Source organism: Haliotis cracherodii, unplaced genomic scaffold, assembly GCF_022045235.1.
Source record: "Haliotis cracherodii isolate W230 unplaced genomic scaffold, xgHalCrac1.p SCAF_3, whole genome shotgun sequence".
NCBI lineage: Eukaryota > Metazoa > Mollusca > Gastropoda > Lepetellida > Haliotidae > Haliotis > Haliotis cracherodii.
Window position 1 is genome coordinate 42,200,563 of NW_027266286.1, and position 12,238 is coordinate 42,212,800.

Here is a 12,238-nt window from a genome sequence, read left to right on the forward strand (position 1 = left end):
AAGAGTCCACTTCATAAGGATATACAATGTTTTTTAGTGTAAGATGTAGTACAAAAATGCTATTGTATATGATGAATGTGGAAGGTATAGCTATAGTAGTTTTAGGGATAGTAAAAAGTTCGCGTTAGTCAATGTGCCATCTACATGATAACCTAGAAAATTATGTAATACGATGCTTCTCTGTGAAAATAAATTGGGCAACAAAAAGTAAAAACATGTAATATGAATGTGGATATGGTTATATTTTGCTACAGCAACATTTATGCCATTTGGCACAGACCTTAGAAAGACGTACATAAAAAATGACATGGTTCTTTGTTCAGTTGAAGAAAGGAAAAACTAATTACTGCATTAGGAAAAATATAAATTAATTTTAGAATGGCTCCTTTTCGAGTATGTTGCAGTTCTTATGAGTTATGTATTAAAACAACCAGACATGTAGGTATTTTAAGAGAACATTGACTTTAAAAAATATATAAAAACGTTTGTGGTGAAGATGAATACCACAATCCACGTGTCAACATAATCTGTAAATTAGTGTGACGGTACAGAAACTAAAAGAAATTGTATCATGGTATGAAACGAAGAAGTGTAAATTTATATCACACCCCAGACTATGTACTTTTGGCCTTTGGTCTCATGAGTTTCATGTACAAAGAGTGATGATTTGACTAAGGGGCGACAAATACACTTGTCAAAAGGGCCTAAATGATGGCCCATGTCCGTGGACTGTTTGGGCCTGTTTGACCATGTTTTGCTATTTTCCACTTCACCACAAGATTAGTATGGTGAAATTTACCGAACAACTTTCCCTTATGTTGCACTATCAATTTCTCTTTGAAGTTTTGTCTCTATGGTAACCATATCCAAAAATCTATTTGCCATTGTCCCCCAATATATGCATATAATTCTATGAAATAAGGCTAGTGTGCGACGGGGTCTAAGATCTGCTTTTCCAATTTTGCACCTACTTCGACATATTTTTGTCAACCAAGTCAGCGAACCTGATCACCCGATCCCGTTAGTCGCCTCTTACGTAAAGCATAGTCGCCTTTTACGGCAAGCATGGGTTGCTGAAGACCTATTCTAAACCGGAACGTCATGGGTGGATTTAGCTACTTCGCATAACTAGCTTAGGTTAGTATGAATGTGCCCACAAGCTGATTTCACATACATATTCAGAATTATGTACACACAAATATTACACCTATGCGCCATATCACATGCATCTTACCACATTTCTCCACATGCAAGCTGAGACATAGCTGATTTTATAACTCTTCGTATTTTTCGAAATATACAGTGAACTATTTTCCATCATTTTCGGGAAAATTCCTTTCGTGCAAAAACATCCAAGCCACACCAAAGTGTTGACCGGGGGTTAAAAACAAACCAACATAGAATGCAAAGCACTCAAACGGACAGAACCCTTTACAGCCATCTCGTTAAAAAGTTTACCAGTTTATTTTACTGACAGATGAACATTGTTTTCAGACACATTTTATATACTTTATGGACCGTTCACCTGAAGTAATAATAAGTGACATGCTGGTTAATTTAGCATTCATGCTCTGGACAACACTCGCGGTTGTTAAAAATGTATTTCGTCTGATGACCTGGGAATATAAAAACAATGACATAAGACATTTTGATGGAATTTGTTTAATAATGTCAAAATTGAGGAATATATCATTATCATGACTTTAAATCAGTTTGGACAAACTTGGCTGTAACAAGAGCAACTGAAGAAACATGTCCCGCTGTCATGTTGTTAGAGAAGTGAATCTGTACTTGGTTAGGCCCGGTGGCAAACAGGGAGGTTGGGACAGCAAACTCCCAGACCTCCCAAAAGGTGGTACTTCCAATCATGTTGGCGTCATACAGCTTATAGAAAGATTCAAGGAGGTGGAGGTTGAAGGTAAGATATGATACACTGTTTGTTTCATTAATCGGCCAACTGGCAGAAACTCTCAGTCTGGCACTGTGATATTGACCATTTGGTAGAGCTATTACTGTTAAGGCGATATTGCCCTTGATTGATATAAGTGTATCAGCTCCGTAGTATGTGGTTTCATTGAGTGTGACATTAGGTAGTTGGTCTGAGGGGGTCTTGAATGTGAAGTGACATGTTGCTTCAGGAGAAAGTTCAACAATTCCCTGGGTTTTCTGGATATCGAAGGTTACATTGAATGTGATGACCGGGTACCATTCGTCCTTGATGGTGACGCAAGTAGCTTCTCCAATGGTTGGTTTGATCCAGTCGTCTTCAAAGTCTAGCTTGACCACCTGTGACTTCTGAGAATAGCTATGCAAGAGAATGACGGTTTCATTATGTAGGGAACTAGACATTGCTAACGGCGACACCATTCGTTCCTCTCCATCATACTGGCTGGTAGTTCTGATAAAGGAGTAGTCTGGCGTGAATTTGTACCAGAACTTGAAGACGTCGATGACACGTTTAGGTCGTCCTTGGTTAGTGAAAAGTTGCGAGTTGGGAAAAGGATATTCATTATTGGCTAAAAGAAACACCACTGTTCTGTCAATGTATTCCCTAAGACCTAGTTGGGTAAATCGGTGGGCATTTGAGTGGTATATTGTTGCAAAATCTACTATTGCTGATGGAGCAGTTGGGCTTATTCCTTTCACGATGTCGCGACCATACTCACTGATAACAATGGGGACAATCTTCCCTGTCTTCAGAGAGGCATAATTTTCAACCAGGTCGACAAATGCTACTAACCTTGCTTCATTCATCCCAGTGAAATTGTGAGATTTTCCCGAAACTATAAGTGAGTTGTACGAATGAAAGGAAAACAAATCTAAATAGTCTAAAGTGAGGTCCATGAAATTTGCCACTGTTTTCCAGTCGGTAAAGTTGTTTCTGTCCGAATTTCTGGCGAAACCATCAAGTGTGGGACCAGTAACTTTTATGTTAAATCTTGCATGGAGTTTTTCCGCAACTGATTTGTGGAACGTGGCAACTGTTGTGAAATTCAAGATGTTAAATTTGGTGTCCGGTTCATTCATGGGTTCAATGTAGGGTGGGATCTGTCCTTTGGTGAAATCATAAACTCCTTGCACCATCAACATCATGAACTCTGCAGCAGCATCGACGTTGTTGGGGAATTGACCTGCATGTTCGGACTGGTTCATCCAACTCGGGAAAAACAAACCTGTAAATAGCATGAGAAAAAACACGTTCGTAAATGAACACAAAAGAAACGGTTTTCAATACTTGAAGCCTCAAATGTATGGCCTAATTAAGAATGATATATCATTGCCAAAGTCATCATCGCGTCTTGATTTGTTCTTCTGATTTATGTGTTTCAGTTTTATTATACTTAGTACTCTCCAAAAGAAATAGATTGTTCTCTTCAGAATTTTTATTATCAAGAAGCATAACATACCACATGCCTCTCGACCTTCTTGATCATAGTGTCTCCTGTTTTGTAAAGCACTTCATTTAGGCCAAAAATGGTATAAATCATTGGAGCGTGTTTTGTATTTTGAAAGTTCGCATCATCAGATAATTCCTTTCTACAAGTCACTATGTTACTATTGTATGTTATAATACGACCTTTTCTGCAATATCCTTACTTAAGAAAATCAAAAATAAGAGTTTGAGTTACAGTATTTCAGCCATATAGCGATTATCGGTGAGTGAGTGGTTTTACGCCGCTTTTGGCAATGTTCAAGGAAAATCACGGCGGAGAACACCAGAAATGGGCTTCACACATTGTACCCACGTGGGGAATCGAACCCGGCTCTTCGGCGTGACGAGCGAACGCTTCAACCACTGGGCTACCCCACCGCCCCTCGTGACTATCAAATGGTATGCATAATATATACATTTAAACAATAAAAGCCTCTCAACAAAGGACAGTAAAATAACTAGAACTTCACAGATTTAAGTTTTAAACTAGCATACAACCATGAAAAGATAAAACTATATATAACAATATAATATAAAAACGGCCCATAGATCGCCAGCAACGAAAGGTATTTCACCATAATAGGGACAATGGGGACTTACAGTACCTTTGATGCCTGTATGGACCCCAGCAGGATTTACATCATCCCTGTTGTCGATTATTGATCAATTTAGCCAAACATTAGGACAACACATGTGACAAAAATAAAACTACTTTTATAGGGGTGGTCTTACATACCCTCGCAGGGGGACAATACGTTTACACTACTTCAACCTCCTTCGAGGACACAGCCTCTAAGAATCTCAGTTATCAAATTATAAAAAAATAGTCCTTGATTATATCCAAAACATGTCAATCAAAATGTCTTGACCAATTCTATTTCTTTAAAAAAAACCACCAAGAATTAAATGAGAACTGATATAATTGTTAAAAATATCATTTAGGGATGAAACTTTTAGTTGTCCCTTGTGATGGAAAATAAACATAAATAAACAATATATTGCCCGCTCATAAAGGAAGATATTCATTTGATGTTGTGAAACAAATATCAAATGAAACCGTTATGTACAACATTGTATCCTGGTATATTTGATAACACTTGTTTGTGTATTGGACTATTTCGATATATTTTGGTATTTTTTCCCTTTTTGGCTTTGTGCATTGATACTGTCTTACCTCTCGACATCATGATCATGTCGTTCTCATAACCACTGTTAATGTTAGCAAGGTACAAGGAAAACAGTTCCTTCTGCTTGGTGGCATTCTTCAAGTAGCTGGGATCTGGGTAGCCGCTACGGTTCGGGTCCTCTGGCCACTGAATTGAATATTTATTTTATCAAGTAAACATCCAGTTAGGAGAAGAACATGATGTGTCTTAAGGAGTTATTAAATATTCACACCAAGAAAATACAACCGCAGCCTATTTCTAAGTATGTTCAAACTGCTGTGAGGCTTTGGTGACGTCTCTGCGGAATGGTATGGCGTCATACGCTTCCATGACGACTTTCACCCAGCTAAATCTGAAAAGCAGTTTTTTCTGACAAGTATTAGTCACGCCCATTAAATAACGAATTCTAGTTCCCATGTCCAATGTCATGTTTCCAAATTTGGATATGATACCTATGAACTGAAGTAACCATACGCAATGAAAAGTTCCTTACTACATGTAGTTCAAATCACATTTAACAGCGTGTTGCAACCAATCATAACGCGGCACATGCCCCCATTTGTTTTGCAATGTATGTTAGCATAAATATCATGTCGGCAGAATAACTAAAATCACACGATGTCACACTTCTTCTTATGTTCAGTGGTTGTGAAGAGACTGAAGGTTTTTTTACATGCAATAACGTCCCGTGGATAAACAATTACTGATTACATTACTGACAGGTCTTTAACAATTGCCATTTACACTGTATTCTGATTTGTTTGGCTGTATAAAGTTATAAAAAATATTCCACTTAGTGACATTTTGTAAACATTTGTCAGTGCATATTAACAAAAACATTTATGTCAACCTGAACAGCAGCGAAACTATGGCATCAAGATTTATTTGGTCATTCTTATTTACAGTTGTATTGACATTATATTTTCATTTCTGCTGTTGCATGTGGGCTATTGTTTGAAAGTAATTGTCTGTCAGTTCAGTAGCTAGGTTTAGTAACACGTGCCTGCACAGCAGAAAAATATTTTTGCAACACGATATTTTAAGAAATATTGAAGTTCTTCCTGTTGTTTAGATCTCATTTGAAATGAAAAGATTATAAATAATAAAGTATAATCGTCACTGAACTTTCAATATTAAGGTCCAATATCTCTATAAACAAATTGAATGTATTATCAAGTAAGTAGTATCTGGTATTATGTATGCGGTGATCTTACATCTTCGAAGAGACGATAACTAAAGCCATTGTTATTCCAGCGCCCAGCGTCAGTCCGAAGGTTCCGACATTCGGGAATAAGGGACTCCTGATCAAGGCTATTGTGCTTGTTCCACCTGTTACTGTCATAGCGAGCACTGCCTCCCTGTGCCAACCATTGAGAATGGATCGTCACTGTCGTGTCGCTGCACACACCGCCTATTGACAGGCTCAAAGTGAAATAGGCCAGCATCCATTTCATTTTCTGTGAATTGTAAAGTTCACTGGATTGTGACCTTGGCGTAGTGTCGAAGACTATATATCGCAATCTTCCCGAGGCAAAGGAGTTAACTGACTATAAAAGTCCAGTTTCCACCCTTGCCGAACTAGGCTGGTATTATGGAGTTACGTTTTGTCTGGACTAACGAGTCTATGAATAGTCTAATCAAAATCGCGCACCGAAATCAAAATCAGGTTCGTAAACTGTCGTGCAGATTTCGATCGATTGCAGGGTTTGCAAAGCATGTGCATCGCCAATTCGTTGTCAGCAGATATTTTCCAAATCCTTTCATGTTTTTAATCAAGGTGCTCACGTGATTTGATGCATTTCGCGATGACCCGTTTTATCACAATACAGATCTTGATTTTCGATCAGATCGTCCTGACTGGGCGCCACCATTTTGTGTGAAGCAAACGCAAGTGATACGAGAGGTGGAATCTGATTGGTCCATAGGAGAGGCTTAGAAGGGACATAATTGGTAATAGCCACTGGGGGGCGCAACGATCGAGCCCAGTATTCCAGCCTAGTTCAGCAAGGGAGGAAACTGGACTTTTAAAGTCAGTTAACTCCCTTGCCTCAGGAAGATGATATATCGTTAACTTGGACATGGACTAAACGATGCGAGATAGATACTTCTCTCTAATTTTCATTATCACCATCATTATTATTATCATCATCATCATCATCAATCTTTTACGGATCTGACTATTGATTTAAGGCCAACAGGCAGCATATGCATACAGTTGTTCAAATAGTCATGTATTTTCGCAAATACAACATGTAAAACAGTGGACGTAATGATATGAACGTTTTTTATGGATAACAACTTCTCTATTATTTGTAACAACATTTCAGGGCTACATCCTGTCACCTTATCAGGTGAATATTGAGTATTTGTATGTGAGTTATTATATATACCTTCTGATATGTGCATTTATGTGCATTTATGGTAGGATTAATGTACAAAGGTAATATATACGCAGTCACAGTGCACCTGAAGTAGTCCTGAAACGTGCTATAGTGAATTCTTTGTTATTTCAGACACAAAAAGGTTCATATCTTTCTGTTCTTCAAACTTCTAAATGCCTTTTGAAAACCAACATAGACGTAGATTATCAGCAGGTTTCTTGGTTCCAATAGCAGGAGTTGTCAACCACAATGGTCGACACACACGCTACCAGGCTTTACGACTTGGAAGCCTTGTAAACGTAACAAAGGGAATCTCTTGAAAACTGCAGATGCTTTCCTTTTTAATAGGAGTTCATACATGGAGATAAAGCAAGTCTGACTGGAACAACTGCGTTGTCTTAAGGAAAGAACGTGGCAATCTCTGGCATTCTTTTTGTCGGATCACATACGATGAGAAGATATCATAGCAATGTATGTAACTGCATGGCTCATTTAAAAAATAAACAGTTCGTCTTACAATCCGACCTATCCTGGTAAATTGAGTCAAAATTAGAAAATGGATAGGTAATTAGCATTTTGGAAAGACAACACTTAGAATGATTTGGGGGCCCAAAACCAGAACCATTTTCTTCTTTTATACACGTGAGCTGCTTTGAACGCACGATTCGTCAAAGGTCACGTTCCGGGTGGGTCATGATTTAGTTTCCAACCATTATCTTAACTTTCTATCTGTGCAGTTTCTAAATATAGGGATACATTTACGCAATTTTCGATCTTTTGGGGAAGCATGTTCTTTACAATGTAACACTATTAACAGGTAATGATACCTTGTGTAATAGCAGCTCATTCTTCCCTCAGGCCACTGCAATCAATATACCCATTTGTAAATACTCATCAATGCATATTAGAATGGACATATACCGTCAGCCATAATAGCAGCCATAATGTGGCGTCGAGTTTGGTATATTCTCTATCTTTGTCAATGGTAAAGATGCTGAAATGTTGAAATTAATTACGAACATTACAAAATTCAATATATTCTTATTTAAAAGATTTGCTTTTATTTTTGTTGTAACATGCTTGGCAATATTCTTCATGTTTTTTCGCACTTCGACATTTCTGTCAGTTCATTAGACATCTAATCATGAAAAAACATGACATTGTGTCTAAAGTACTTCAAATATATTTTTTGTAGGCATTCTAAGACAAAAATGGATTTGTTTTTTTTCTTGATATTGATGAATATGATTTTAATCGAAATAGCAAAGGGTCACCAAGGGTCTTAGCGAGCACTACCTCCCTGTGACAACCATTGGGGGTGGATCGTTACGGTGGTGTCACTGTATACACCGCCTACTGTCAGGGACAAAGTGTAAAAGACCTGTATATACGGTGACCTGGTTTCATTTCACTGACGAAACTTATTTAACATCAACTATAAAACGGACTTTCAACATTGTCATTTATGGCTTAATATGATTCAAACAGTTACACTTGTCAATATCAATTACATGTTATTATCCCCAATCACGAAGTCCGTCCGTCTGTCCTTCCGTCCGCTTCATAAAGGGGACAAATTTTCTCAAAAACTATTTAAGTTAGAGAAATTAAATCATACACACTGATATTACTGGTCATGATCTTAAATGAGTTCGGAAATTGGTGTCTTTAATTAATTTATACAGAGTTATGACCCTTGCTAGTCTTCTCAGGAACTACGGACGTTACATGAATGAAATGCAAGCAAGGTACTTGTCAAGACTGAGTTCGAAAATTGGTTACGTAAAAGATTTTTTCCAGGGTTAATTGCATCATAGTTTTTAGATATGGAGCATGCAGAGTTACGGCCCTTGATCACTGATATTTTACAAATTGTCTTTTGACATAAAACGATCCGAGTGCCTTTAACTTCTTAAGGCTTTATAAGACTTTATTTTCTCTACTACATAAACAAACAAAATTCCCATCGTGAAAGCGATAACGCTGTTTTCTTGTGGGTTTTTTCACTGAGCTGTTTTTATATATTCTTTAATCAGTATATCAGTATATCCTTTGCATTTATATGTAAACCCAATCGATTCAGAAGATATAATAACTTTGACTGCCCAACAGTACTATTTAAATCTGTTTCCTCGTTTACATATTACTTGACACGTGTGTTGCAATCTGTAAACCGGAGCACGGAGCTGTCAATGAAATCCGACTACAGTAATCAATATCTTCAAGAAAATGTACTGGTATGTAGTTTCAGATACTGTGATGAAGTGAACAAGCCTTCCAAAATCGTATTTGTTCAAAGGTTTGACATCAAATATGTGAGACAGGATCCTGAAGTGCTACGAGTCTCTTTAAACCATTGCCCGACAATACTAATTCTGTGTTCCAAACCTCGACGGTCATCTCTCGTTTGACAAGCTTGTAAAGGGATGAAAACCACAAAAAACATTTTTATGATCATAAGAAAACTCTGCTAAAAGCAGAGTCGACTTTATGATTTCGACTGTATCATGAGCATGTGTTTATGAATATATATATATATAAATAAGAAACAGATGAGGCAGTTTCACGTCTTTCAGTAAAGCCAATAATGTTTAGCATACATCATTCAGTCTGACATGTATATAACACACATACTCACGAGACGGCTTAGGTTCAACTGGTCATTACTAAAGCTTCCGACAAGATTATCAACAACTCTTATCAACAACTTAGTGACGTCAAGTTTTCATATTACTCTTTGCCATTATGGTCGTCGACTTAGCGTGATAAAGCACATCAGATGTTGTCCATGTGTACTGGTTATGTCCTTAACTCTGACGAGATGGTATGTTCTGGGTCCTTGTTAGGTGATTTTTTCTGGATCCGCTAAACCTTATCTGTAATATCGTTAGTCTGTCTGCACTGTTTCACATAAATAAAAAGCTACAAAACCATTCAATAAGAAAGCTCTGCATAAAGCAGAGTCAATTGTACGATTCCGACTATATCATTAGCATGTGTTCATAAAACTCTATCACGTAGTGATGATACCAGGTGTTCGCAAAAACGTACGCGTGTCCTGCCCACCGATGGCAGCTGTCACAATCAGGCGATTCTGTTTACACTTACACTCTGCACTGACAAGACATCCTAGTTATTGCCTCTGGCTACAACTTAGAAATTTTCCATTTCAAGATTTCTCGTGAACTCGAATATTACCACAGACCCTTAATCAATTTGTCTTACTATTTCGCTGCACTACTGTGAACTTTGTCAACTTTTAAACTATATATTGGTATGTTGAAGTGGAATGTATGTATGTACTCGAAGTAGAAAATATTCGTCTTCACGAGTAAGTTCCTTTCCTAAAATGGCCATGTCTGGAGGCCGTGTCAAGGAGAATGATAAGGCGTCATGTCACGGACTATGTCATGAACAACAGGCCGCCATCTTGACCTTTTATTTAACGGAAGGCGTTTTCTCAGCTCTTTTTACTCAGCATATTACAACCGTACAAGTACAATCTACTCAACACGTATGCATGAGGAATGTTTATACTTGTTAAAACAAACATGGATCTATGAATTGTTAAAACAAACATATTGTGAAGTGAAACAAAGTACTCTCATTAAACCTAGGGCCTTCCCGCCGAAAGAAATATAAATCGATAGATGCATCAAGTTGTCTAAACATACTTATCTTTTGAAAAGTACAGCATATTTTTTCATAAGAGATTGTGTAGGGAGACTTCAAACAATCCATAACTAATTTCTCTTTTCTACCAAAACAAAGATGCATAATGCTCAAATGCTGTTTAAAGTTTTAGAACTTTTAACGACAACGAGGGCTCCATATCCCGGGCATGTAGCCCTGAAATAGATCTAAGACAACCATGTGTGTCGTAGCCAAATAACAGGCAATTATATGCGAATTGGTCACCGAAAACTAACATTTGCAATAGTCTTGTGATGGTATCAAATTTGAACGGCTCAAACATGTCAAAACTCAAATAGAAAAGATTGGAACATCCAAGCTTATCCTGTTACGTTGTAAGAAGTAGGTGGATATATATTGGTGGTCACTTGCCCTGGAAGCGAATGGGTGAGAACAGGAAAGGATGTTATTCGTGTTTCTGAGATATTACCTGCTCCTCATCAACCGCGATATACAATGTGCAATTGTATCTAATTGTATTTGCACAGATATTACAGAGGATAGGGATCGACAATTTAATATTAGGGGGAGGGGGTGTAATTTTTTCAGCTTCAGCTACAAACCATCACGGACGGTGCTGTGAGGTGAGGTGGCACAAGTTTGGATGTGATAATGTGAGTGAGTGAGTTGGGTTTAACGCCGCTTTTAACAGTTTTATTGCGGCGTGTCAGATTAATGTGGGAGGAAAGCCCGAAGTGATGCAGTTCTCAGAAGAAGTTTACCATTTCTGTGAAACCCACGAGCACGGGTTAAGTGCTGACAAACCTAGAAACATAATAGAGGCGAACCGGGATTCGAACTCACAATCAAAGGTTTCTAGTGGGCCACCCGTGCCCCGGATGTGATAAGGGCTACTCGATGTTGGAGAAGAAAACTCGGACCAGGTTATATGATGTTGTAGCTAACAAATAGTTAGGAATACCAAACCTACAAACTTCCAATCGGTGTCGTCGCAAAACTTGTCAACTCAAAAAGCTTATAGAAAGAAGATGTGGAAGATCATAGATTGTTTGTTAGATTGGTTGACTTGCTAATCACAGTATTTCATTGAGTTAACAGAAATCATAATCATGTTCTAATTTTACATTAGACAGAGAAGAACGACTTTGTAATCAATCCAGTGAGTATTTAAAAACAACAATTACAATTACAAAACAACCTATCGGAAACTTACACACAGATGGGTATATAGAACGAATTGATCAGACCTGTGTTAAATTAATAGCAGCAATTTGAAATCATTATGTTGTATAACATTTGTTTAGCTGATGCATCACGAAATGGTGTATCGCTTTATATACTGAGCCGAAAAAGAAACGTCAACCCAAGTAACATTGCATGAAAAGTTGTCATTTAATATCTGGGTAATTTTTATCAAAGTTTCTAAGATTTAACATTACCTTGTCCGGAAAAATGAAATTTGATGATAAAAAGACGACAATAAACCCGATCGCCCAAACGCATTACGGCAAAGGCCATGGTAACCCGATGCACGTGAGTTCCGTGCAAATTGGAATGCACATGCGTTCCCCCATTTCTTGCCCTATAATAGATCGGATAACATT

General features: G+C 37.7%; 1 protein-coding gene across 1 annotated transcript; it reads right to left on the reverse strand.

Moving 5' to 3' along the window:
* Window positions 1-1,695: 1,695 nt before the first annotated feature.
* On the reverse strand, window positions 1,696-6,053 carry LOC139475056 (beta-porphyranase A-like). Its single transcript, XM_071258286.1, has 3 exons — window positions 5,814-6,053; window positions 4,608-4,746; window positions 1,696-3,173 (listed from the first exon to the last, which is right to left on the reverse strand). The coding sequence occupies exons 1-3, from the start codon at window positions 6,051-6,053 to the stop codon at window positions 1,696-1,698; spliced, it is 1,857 nt and encodes a 618-aa protein (XP_071114387.1).
* Between the last annotated feature and the right edge of the window lie 6,185 nt (window positions 6,054-12,238).